We start from the raw sequence: 11805 nt of genomic DNA on the forward strand, positions 1-11805 counted from the left end.
CCCATGGCCTGGCCATTGTACTGTTTTCGGTTTACACTGGGCAAAACAAACCCTGCATCCCTAAAGTCCAACTGATAGTGACATTTGTCTTCATGCTCAGGCCTTGGGAAAAGCGGGAGCAGAGAGGACAGAATGGGTGGCAGTAAATGCTCCAGAAGCTTTAGAGCCCAAACCCCTGTTCAGAGGTGGAGGCCTGCTCTAGCAATGACACTCAAAAGCACCCATGACAGGCTCCTAGAGGACAAAGCAATGTAGTTGGTCAGAGACTGGGAAAAGTTTTCTCAAAGAACTTGGACTATGGATTGACCATCAGGCTCTCCCTGGCCTGAATCACCTCTGCAGAAACGCCTAACTTAGATCTGGGCCCCGGATCCCACCCCCAAGAAAACTCCTGGGCAAAGCAAGGCACTGAACCCCCTAACCTAAGTCCCCTGTCTTTGAATGGGAAAAAGAAAAAGAACTAGCAGGCCTTGCCCAGAGCAAGAGAAGGTAGAGGTCAAGAATTGGGCTAGGGCCAGGCACAGTGGCTCACACCTGTAATTCCAGCACTTTGGGATGCAAAGGAGGGCGGATCACGAGGTCAGGAGTTCGAGACCAGTCTGGCCAACATGGTGAAACCCCATCTCTACTAAAAATACAAAAATTAGCTGGATGTGGTGGCACATGCCTGTAATCCCAGCTACTCAGGAGGTTCAGGCTAGAGAATCACTTGAAACCAGAGGAAGGCAGAGGTTACAGTGACCTGAGATTGTGCCACTGTACTCCAGCCTGGGCGAAAGAGAGAGAGAAAAAAAAAAAAAGAATTGGGCTGGAGCCAACATTTAGCAGCAGAGGCAGCAGAAGACAAAGAGTGGACTGCCAGAGTCTGTTCTGACTCCATGTGACCCTCTCAGGACGTCCTCATGAACCACAAGCAGAAGCAGCTGAATCCTTTTCCCCCAGGGAGCCGGCTCACCTTGTAAGCTCATTGGGGTTTCAAACACAAATTTGGTAGAAGAGCAAAAACATATACATTAGTAACATAATCGTATTAATATGTAGAAAAGGTTTGATGCAAATTGGAAAGTGACATTTGGAAACTCTGATAAATGGTCATGCAGAATTTAAGATTCCATCTGGAAGCCTGCTGCGAAAAAGGTGACGCATGGGGTTTCTATAGAAGCCTCCACCTTCCCAGGTTCTGCCCGCATTCAGCTCAAACCAGCTTTCCAAATCACATCAACATGCAGGTCTGCCTTGTACCTGTCAAAGGGGACAGTTCTTTTCCCCTGTAAATTATATTATCCAAAGCTGGCCAGGATAAGAGGAAACAGTCTCTCACCTCCTGCTGCAGGAAGAAGGGTGAGCCCACCAAAATAGTCACCAAAGACATTTTTATTTCATGGGAAGGAAAATAAAATACCATAAAATACTCCACTACTTCTGCTTTCCAGAGGGATGGCAAATTCATCTCTATAATAGATTTCTATTTGATTCAGAAAATCCCTGGCCTTTAGGCTATGATAGGGAAGGCTGTGGGCTAGTCTGTACATAAGAGGTTGAGACAAAAAGCAAACTAAATTGCTTAGCACAACACAGTAATAGGAACTCAAGTGGTCCTGTTATTGGAAGAGGGTCCCGATGCAGACCCCAAGAGACAGTTCCTGTATCTCACACAAGAAAGAATGAGGTGAATCCATACAGTAAAGTGAAAGCAAGCTTATTAGGAAAGTAAAGGAATGAACAAATGGCTATTCCATAGACAGAGCCCATTTTTATGGTTATTTCTTGATTATATGCTAAAGAAGGAATAGATTATAGATGCCTTCCCTTTTTAGGCCATACAGAGTAATCTTCCTGACGTTGCCATGGCATTTGTAAACTGTCATGGTGCTGGTGGGAATGTAGCAGTGAGGATGACTAGAGGTCATTCTTGTCACCACGTTGGTTTTGGTGGGTTTTAGCCGGCTTCTTTACTGGAGCCTGTTTTATCAGCAAGGTCTTTATGACCTGTACCTTATGCCAACATCCTATCTCATCTTGTGTCAATGCCCAATCTCATCCTGTGACTTAGAATGCTTTAGCCTCCTGGAAATGCAGCCAAGCAGGTCTTAAGCCTTATTTCACCCAGCCCCTATGCAAGATGGAGCTGCTCTGGATCAAAGGCCTCTGATCATCCCTTGAGCACCCAAGAGAAAGGTGTTCTGGGAAACATGTGACAATCAAGAAGAGAGGAGATGGGAGGAGAGCCTGGGGAGAGGGGGCAGGGCCAAGCAATCTGGTAGCAGGACCTTGGGCTTAGCAGAGAGTGGCAGGAATAATGGTGTCTAATCTTCCATTTTCCGGCTGAAATCCCATTTTACCCAAACCCTTTAATACAGTCATTATACGATAGACTTGTGTTAACTCGCCTCTGGGAAATGAAGGAGGAGGGGCTTGCTCATGGTTGAAATGGAGTGAATCAGAAAAGGCTGAAAGAGTCAGCAGGAGCCACAGGAAGATGTGAGAGGGAATTACAAAGGGAGATTGGAACAAGTGTTTAAAACAGCAGTTTGCAGGAGAATGTAAGCACCAGATCCCACCCCCCACCTCACCCTCCCCACCTCATCTGCAGATACATTAGCGGATGTACGTGTTAATACGTACAGATACATGGGGTGGGGTGGGGGGGGCAGGGCCAGACCTATAGACGAAAGCAACACATTATGTGGGTGATGGGATTACGTTTTTGTTTTGTTTCTTTCATCTTTGCATATATGTTTTCAAATTGTTTTTTTCTCAAGTATGTGCTACTCGTGAAATTTTTTAAAGTCAAACAAAAATAAAAATAAAAAACCAAATGTGCCAACAGAGCTGTGGAAGGACTTGAACACTCAGTAGCAGCATGTAAGCCTTGTTCCCACACTGTTTTTCTCTTCAGACAAAGGAAAAACAAACAGCCATCAGCACCAGCTCCTCTCCTACACCTGTACAGGACGTGGACTTGAGACACCCACGAGGGAGGACCCCTTCTGTTTTCAGGCTCTGCCAACAATGCTTCCAGAACTCCAGGAACTCGCATCCCAGGAGCTGGGCCAAGCAAGGTAGGGCTGTCATTAGCAGGCACTCTCTGTCCCCACCATCCTCTATATTCTCATCGTTTCTAGATGCAATGTTTAAGTGTCTTAAAAAAGGTTCACATGGAGAAAGTGGACCTGTCTAGAAAACAAAACGTCATGCCTTCCAGCTCCACACCAGGTTCCTGCTTTTATCCTTTCGGAAAATTCAAGAAACCAAAGTTTTTGAGTTCCAGCAGTGGCTGCTCTCATTCCCGCTGGAAATATACTCCGTTCTCTGCGCTCTCTCTGGCCTCATGAATCTTGGCAGAGGGCTGCTCTCCTGTGGTGATGACTCCCATATTAATTTAAGTCTTTTCAAGACACACTTGCTAATTAAAATGTGAAACAGTTTTTATCCCTTTAATTAAGACACAAGATGGGAAGCATAATTTAATTTGGTCCATTGAAAATATCAGTATTATTAGCTCCATAACTTGCTTCCATTAAAGATGCCTATGTTAAACAATATTTTTTTCCTCCCACACTCACTGGAGTTCTGGCATGTGCACTGGGTCCTGAAACCACCGTGGGAGTTTGTGAACTGTGGTCCCATTGAAAAGGCACCGAATGGAAGCCGGAATCATCAAGAACATTGGCTGTAGGACCCTGTCATAGGTTGGGCTCCCCTCCCCGTGAGAAGCAGACCCTAAGGATTTGAGTACAAGTAGCTGGTACAGAAGTTCATCTAGGGGAGTGAGGAAATAAGACAGGGAAAGAAGAGAGCCAACTCTGGGTGAACAAACGAGCAGGCTGCTGTTGTGAGAACCTGAGAGGACACTCACTGGGGACACCTGATAACATGGAACACACTTCAGGGCTGCCCCATGGGAGGGACAGGAAGCCGGGTGTTTATCCTCCAGTGACCATCCAGTACTGGCTCAGGGCTGCTCCTACGGGTGTCAGCTCCCCAGTACTTCCAGTCTTCCCCTTGGGCAAAGAGTTACAGATATTGCAGAGGGAAACCACAGTGTGGAGGGGCAAGGGGTGAGCGGAGATGGGTACCAACTGTATCTGTAATACACTCACAGCCCGATCCTGCAGCTGCACCAGCCTGGGCAGGAAGGGAGGGGGAGACACGTAGAAAGAGTGTCAATCATCAGCTTATTGCTAGCTCTTTCTGTGGCCCAAGAGACAAAATCATGGACCAGCAGCAGCCGAGGCCATACCTGGAAGTCTCTCAACAAGGGTAAGAGTAGGATGGGAGAAGTGTCAAACTCTGATCCGAAGTCAGAGACAAATGTGGGGAAATAAAATACATGCAGAAATAGATGTGGGGAAATAGAAAAGGCACTGCCAAGGGCCCAGAAATGGGAATAGGGGATAGTCCTAACGTATCGGTTCAGCTAGTTCAGTCCAAAGGGAACTTTCTCACCCAGCACTGCAGCCCTGACTCAGTGGCTATTCCATTACCCCCACTGTTTTTCTCTTTAGACAAGGAAAAACAAACAGCCATTGGTAGCTGACTCGCCTCCTAAACCCACACAGGACACAGGCTTGAGACACCTGCCAGATCAGCCCCTGCCTCAGTGCCAGCTTCCTTCAGTTGGAGACGGAGAGGACAGTTGGCAATATGACCCTGTGCTAAGTGGAGAACCCAAAGCTGGAAAGTGAAGATAATGTCTACAGCAGAGTCAGAAAACTCACCAGCTCATCAGAAACAGTTCAGTATTGGGAGTTAGCTAAAGGGAAAATTCTGAAAATGACACTCTGGATACCGAGCTGAGTTGAAAACTAAGGGTGACAGGAATCTAAGAAGGAAGAGAAAACATTCAAAATCTTGCTTGTGCTATAAGCAAGTCAGCCAGATAAGGACAGGTGTGGCTGGAGCCAAGACTGCAGGAGGTCAGACACAGACAAGGTGCACAGCTGTGGACGACCTCTGCCAGAGGCAGCATGGTGAGACAGAAAGAGCCTGTCACTGGGAGCCAGACCGCGACTGTTCACTTAATTGAACAGTTTAAACCCTGGCTCTACCACTTACTAGCTGAATGACCTTGGGCAAGTAACTTCACCTCTCTGAATCCTTGCCCTGCAAAGAATTCTGTGAAAGCTAAATAAGGTGCAAAATACTCACAGCATATGTCTGTCCCACAGTAGGAGCCCAGAAAAGCTGCCCCTCCCCGATCTTAGATTTTGGCTTATGTTGTACTCTGGAGCCCTACCTGTTAAGGGAACCCAATAGTGGCAGCTTCTGACTATGTGTGTGTGTAGGTGGGGGCAGTAGGGTGTGTGTAGACAGGAAGTAGATCCACCTGCCTTACCCCAGGTTTGTTGAATGTACTTGTCCTTAAAAAATACACACAACTAGCTATGGATAACAACTCCTTTCCTGCCTCTAGCATCTCCCAGACAGGCAAGGCACACTGAGGCTAAAGGACATGCCTCTGGTCCCTGCTGGTGATTGTCAGAGCAGGCCACTGAATGCCCTGTGATAGTTAATACTGAGTGTCAATTACATTTTTCCTTAAAGTACTGAGGGTGTGTGTGTGTGCCTGTGAGGGTGTTGCCAAAGGATGTCAACATTGGAGGCAGTGGACCCGGAGAGGCAGATCCACCCTCAATCTGAGTGGGCACAACCTAATCAGCTGCCAGCACCGCTACAATACAGCAGGCAGAAAAACATGGAAGGTCTAGACTGGCTGAGCCTTCTGGCCTTCATCTTTCTCCCATGCTGGATGCTTCCTGCCCTCCAACATCGGACTCCGAGTTCTTCAGCTTTGGGACTCCTGGACTTATACCAGTGGTCAGCCAGGCGCTCTTGGGCCTTCAGTCACAGACAGAAGTTTGCACTCATGGCTTCCCTGCTCCTTTTGAGGTTCTGGGACTCAGACTGGATTCCTTGCTCCTCAGTCTGCAGACGGTCTACTATGGGACTTCATGTTGTGATCGTGTGGGCCAATACTCCTTAATAAACCCTCCTTCATATATGCATCTATTAGTGCTGTCCCTTTAGAGAACCCCGACGAATGCAACCACCCTGTATCCTGCCTTCCACCTGGTCCAGCCCCCAGAGCCCATCCCGGCCAGGCCAATAGGCAATTCTAGGCCATTGCATCCTCTGTGGGATACGTGGGTGCCTGTGTCTTTAGGGTTCGTGTTGGGGTGAGTAGAAGGTGAACATTAACATCTCAGCAAAGCTGGTTCCTAACTGAAGTAGTTTTTCTTCTCAAGCAACAACCTCTTCCAAGAGGTGGTAGGTGATGTGTCTGAAGTTGAACAAACAAAACTGAATCAGTCTGATGAACACACATCCAATATTCAGCAAGGAATCTATGCTCCACATAGAGAGGCAGGGGCTGGAAATCACACCTCCCAGGGCTGGCCTTAGTGGCCCCCCTTGTGGAAAAGCTGGAGGAAGGATGAGGGCACAGCCTTCCACTTCCCATGCCCAGGCCTCCTTCCCGCCACCTCGGCTTTGGACACCCAGATAGGAGCATCTTGAAACTTAAAGAGGCAGCGCCATCGAGATTCAGTGCAAATGTCCCTTGGGTCCCCTGCTCCCCTAGTGCCAGCCTTCTCTAGGCCCACAACTCCTAGCACAGAAGCACTCACCCTTCACTGCCTGGGTCTTCCTGTGGAGAATGAAATGAAACCCATGAAGAGAGGATGCAGGAAGCAGGCTGGCTTCTCTCCTGCCACACTTTACCCACAGTGCATTTTGAAACAGTACATAGGAAAAGCTGCCTGTGGCCCTCAGACCTATGGTGAAAGATTCATTCTTTCTCCAGTTCAGAAATCCTGCCATGCTGAACTCCTCACTGACAGAAGAAACCTACCTCGGCAGTTGGCAGCAGGCCTCTTCTAGCTGGCCCTGCCCCCCTACCCAGGAGGCCTGTGACACAGTGGCCCCATTATTCAGGCCGCCTGAGCTCCTCCACATTGCCGCTGGAATGCTGACACTGGCCACCTGAGCTCTGTTTGCCATCTTTTTATCTTTCGGCTCTGACTCTGCTGTAGCCACTCAGAGTAAGGACAGGCCAGGGAAGCAAGAGGCAGGGGAGGAGGGTGGCAACAGTGGCAATGGTAGCAGGGTGGCCTGGCAAACACAGTGGAAGAGATGGACCAGCAGAAGCAAAGGCTTTCATGCACCAGGCCTTACAACTTCCCACTCATGGTTGCTGACCTCACAGGACATCATCAGAGCCCAATATATTTCCCAATAGCTGTCGTCTGCCCGTGGATAGCTCCCAAGCCTGTGTCTCCTTCTGCCCTTTGTCCTGATCTCCAGATCTGTTTATCCTGCTACTTCCTCCTGAAGGTCCTCCAAGACAGCAAACACACACACCCAAATCTGCACTCTGCATTGACCCTAAGTCTGATCCTCCCCACTGGTTTCCCACCACTGTGCAAGTGTCATGCAAGTTGGAAACTTAAGTCCATCCTTGACTCCTCCTGGGCCATCCCTCAAGTCCCATCAATCATCCAGCCCAGCCAATTCCTTCTCCTAAAACTATTTCCAATCCTTCCTCCTCTCTCCACTCCTGCTGCAATCATTCCAGTTCGCACTTCCTCCCAGCATCTCACATACGGATTGTTTCCACACTCCCTACTGGTCTTTCTGTGCTGATCTTCCCCAGCCTCCAAACCATCTGCCTGGAACACCGTTTTCCTCTTGTCCCTGTGGTAAACTCTTTCCTCCTCATAAGCCTTCCTCCTCCTGTGAAGTCTTTCATGATTTCCCACATAACATGAGGCACAGCACCCCAATCTCATCCCGTGGGCCCCAGCTGCTGGCACCTATACCCTCATAAGAGCCTTGGCCACGTGACATGGCACTGGCTGTTGGCACACCCTTCTCCCACAGGGCTCCCCGAGACCGGGGCTCTCAGTGCCCTACTCAGTTCCTGGCAGTTAATACTTCATACGTGTTTAGTTAACTAATGAATTCTACAATAAAGAGGCCAGGGGTCTTTGACAAAATCTCCTTCCTCCCAGATCTGAAAGACTGGAAATTGGATTTTGTGTTGAGTTCTTTGATCACAGATCCAAAATACCTAAATCTTTTAGTTACTGAATCTGTCTGGCACAAGCATGTCCCTCTCTCAATAGCCAGGAAATATTTTGTAAATAAATTCCTTTTCTCACGTCCCATTTTATTGTTTTAATTCTTTAGAATTAGAGCAAGATCTCCATTCTCAGTGCCTCAATACCTAGTATTCCATGTGGACGAGTGAAGCACAGTTACAGTGTTGTGTTCGATTCATCAGCTCCTACTGTTAGGAAAGATAGGTTGCTTCTCTCAGCTCAAGTCTCCATTCATGGAAGAAAGGCCTTCCTTCCAGCCCAGAGCTCCCACTTGCAAACACTCAGTGTTTGAGAAAGATATTAACAAAGAAATTAATCAACCAATGTTATCTGCGCCCATTGTTGTAACTTGCTTCCATGGAAATCACAGCATTTTCTCCCAATGATGCTTAGACACAAGGAGTTCTCCAGGGTACTTGCTGGCCCTGAAGGAGAATATTTGTGCCTTGGGTAGCAAAATGCACAATTCATCTCCGTGGTTTTGACCTTTACTCACCCTCTCTGCTGCCATGGTTTTCTTCTAGCCTGATTCCTTCCTTACTCTCTGTCCTCTGAGTCTTAGCAGGGAGAGACTGACTTCCTTTTCTCTTTTTCCTCTGTGATTCCTGTGACTTCTCCAAAGCCCAGAATTCTCCAGGGGGAAGAAACAAGCTTGCTTCTCTATTGTATATTTCAACTTCCTTTTGTTTCATCACAATATCAGCTGCAACCTCCCCACTGCAGACAAAACTGTTGTCCTTAACTGTACTCCAGCATGTACATCTATGTGGGGTACCCTCTCTACCACATCTCCATGGTCACGCAGTCACTCGCTCAGCCTTCTTCCCTTCCTTGTTCCCTCCCTCCCTTCCTTCTTACCTTCCTTCCTTTATTCCTCTTTTCCTCCTTTCTTTCATCCATTCATCTACTCATCCATCCATCCATCCACTAATCCATTCATTTGTTGAGCAGTTACTATGTACCAGACACTGAGCTAGGCACAGGGAATGCTGAAATGAATAAACACAGGCCCAGCACTAAAGAAGCTCGTAATCTGGAGAGGAAAATGGAAATTTTTACAATTGTTTATAAAGAGTATGAAGAGAGTAGTGTGACAATCCAAGGGAGAGGATGATTAATTTTAGAGAGTATAAGAAGAATAAATCAAAAAGCTGACATTTGAACTGAGTATTAAAGATGAAGAAGAGGGGAAAATGCCACTCCGGAAAAATAGCCACTGCAATGACTTAGAGACTTAAAATAACAGGGTATGAAATAGAAAATAAAAGAAATGTCAAGAAGCTCAGTATGATTGTAGCAAAGGAGGCACATATGAGAGGAATTTAAAGTAAGGCTAAAGGAACACTGGCCAGATTTGGAGAATCTCAAATGTCACAGTAAGGTCTCTGGACTTTTTTCTAGAAACCATAGGAAGCCATTGGCGGCAGGTCAGCAGTTGGAAAAATGACTCTGGCTGCAAAGAATCAACAGGAAGGGGGCCAGATAGGAGGTGGCAGGCCAGTTAAGAGGTTGGCACAATGGACCAAATGAGAGATGAGGCCTGGAGTAAAGGCATGGAGAGGGTGGGATGACAAGGGGACTGTGGAGGGGTGGGTGTTCCTTTGCATGTCAAAAGTAAGATGCCTGTCTCAAAGGAGCCAGATAAATAAACGCTTCTTGTGCTGTAGCCAGAGAGCTTGGTAAGGCCTGCTCATGGCCCAGCTGTCTGCAAAATGCTCCAAGTCTTGCCTAGCTCTCAGGAGAAGCAAGCCCTCTGCCAGCCTTAAATTAATGACTCTTCTAGGGAAATGCACTGCTGTCTGCACCAGTGGCCTGCCCATGTCCATGTCAGTGCCCATCAGCAAGGCTATCCCACTGGGCTAGAGCTCATGACAAGGTAACAGTCAAAAGATGGCTCTCGGTCCCTCTGTATAAGGTGACCTGGTTTCCATATCTACACGCCCTGTTGGAAAACAGAGCTCAGGGTGTGATAAGTCACACATTCTCTTTTTCTCAGTCTCACACCCTTAGAATTCAACATTATTTTTTCATCAACAGGCAATTCACTTATTAATTCTGTTTCCTTCTGTTGACATTGAAAGGTTCTTGTCAATCAAATATAAAGGACCACTGCAGAGTGACAGCTACAGAGAAAACTTGGGTTTTCATTCTGAGGAGAAAAAGGAATCAAGAGCTCTTCAAAATAGTAATGAAAAAAGGGGATAAAATTTATCCCATACCGAGTTTAGGACAGTGATCTTTTATATGCATTATCTCATTCCATCTTCTCAATAGCTCTGTGAAGTGAGTTATGATTACCATTTAACAGATGGAGAAACTAAGACACAGAGAGTTCAGGCCACTTGCCCAATGTCACTCTGCTGCTTGTTTGTAGAGCCAGGGTTTAAATCCAAATCTGCCTCATTTTGAATTTCTTGTTGGTTTCACTGCAGTCACCTCAGAGGGGCAGTGTGGAGGGTAATGAGAAGATGGGTGGGAGGTCAGATCCTGAGAGTCACCCAAACTTACACTTGCAAAACTTAAATCCTGGACCCCCTAAATAGTCTGTGACTTCAGACAAATCACATGGCTTAAGTGAGCATCAGTTTCACCTCTAAAGTGAAGCGCAGATTGAATGATCCAGGTCCACAGTTTTGAATTCACGTAAGAGAGTGAACGCATTGTTAAATGAATAAAGATTTACAGATAGCATTTTTACTTTATTTAATGTTGGAATGTCTCTTAGTATGTGTTATAAAAATAAAACAGGGCCTGGATTGTGAGTTTGCAATTCAGCTCGTTACTTCACTGATTTGGGCTTTGTTTTCTCTGATTCAACTAATCAAACCAATGTTTGTTCCGGGTTTACCCTGTGCCTGGCAGCATGCCATATGGATGAAATAACTTGCCCGCTGGTACAGCTCCAAGTTTAGTTGTTCTGCATCTTCAAACTAAATGAATTGCTGACTCTTCCCAAACTTGCTTTTGAGGAAGACTAGTTTAAGCTGTTGAGAGATGTTACAGAACCAAAAGCACTCTGCGCTCAAAGGAGTTTGGGAAACACCACATTAAACAAAGTTAATCAGGTGCCTTTACTGTGGGACTCCTCCAAGACTTTGATGAGCTGATACCATCAGGAGTCTCCAAGAGGGGAAAGATAAATCAGGGTTTCCAAAACTTAATGGATGAGAGAATTATTTTCAAGGAGCAACTAACAAAGTGAGTATTCTAGTGACTATGCCTTAAGAAGCACCAGACCATGGGCTTAAAAACCTTTATTAAGAAGAGTCTAAGAGGCCACTGCCTGACAAAGAATCAGTGGTGTTCATTAAATGTTAACAAAAAGGGGAGCCTATCTGTGTTCAGAATGAGCACTGTCTCTGGCTAGCAAGTGACCCCATGGGATCTCAGCACTTTCTCTTGGCTGGGGAAGGAGCAGGTTGGGTCAGATACCTCTGACATTCTGGGAGTGCATTTTCTGAAAGGGCACTTTTAGCTAAATGTTCCTTTTCTTCACTTGTGACATTTTGGACAGATGAATCATTTGGCAAGGATGGGTTCTCACCCCTCTTCTAAGTACACAGGCTTGTCAACAGGAGGTTTATTCATTGAATCCTTTGAGAATTCATCCTTGTCCAGAATGACTGGCTGGTGTGTTTTATCCTGAATGTGCAGGCACCCGCAGTGTGGGAGTTGTGCCAACAGCCTCTTGAAGTATTTTCAT

General features: G+C 46.6%; 1 protein-coding gene across 1 annotated transcript in view; it reads left to right on the forward strand.

The window, feature by feature from the left end:
* GALNT18 (polypeptide N-acetylgalactosaminyltransferase 18) overlaps positions 1-4554 on the forward strand; it is a 431143-nt gene extending 426589 nt beyond the window's left edge. Inside the window, exons 11-12 of the mRNA XM_064365175.1 lie at positions 2900-3062; positions 4509-4554. Coding sequence (XP_064221245.1) covers positions 2900-3062; positions 4509-4540 — 195 coding nt within the window. The 3' untranslated portion in view covers positions 4541-4554. The remainder of the gene's footprint in view (positions 1-2899; positions 3063-4508) is intronic.
* The last annotated feature ends 7251 nt before the right edge of the window (positions 4555-11805 follow it).

This window comes from Aotus nancymaae, unplaced genomic scaffold (genome assembly GCF_030222135.1).
Source record: "Aotus nancymaae isolate 86718 unplaced genomic scaffold, 86718_ANA_hifiasm-v0.15.2.pri h1tg000059l, whole genome shotgun sequence".
NCBI lineage: Eukaryota > Metazoa > Chordata > Mammalia > Primates > Aotidae > Aotus > Aotus nancymaae.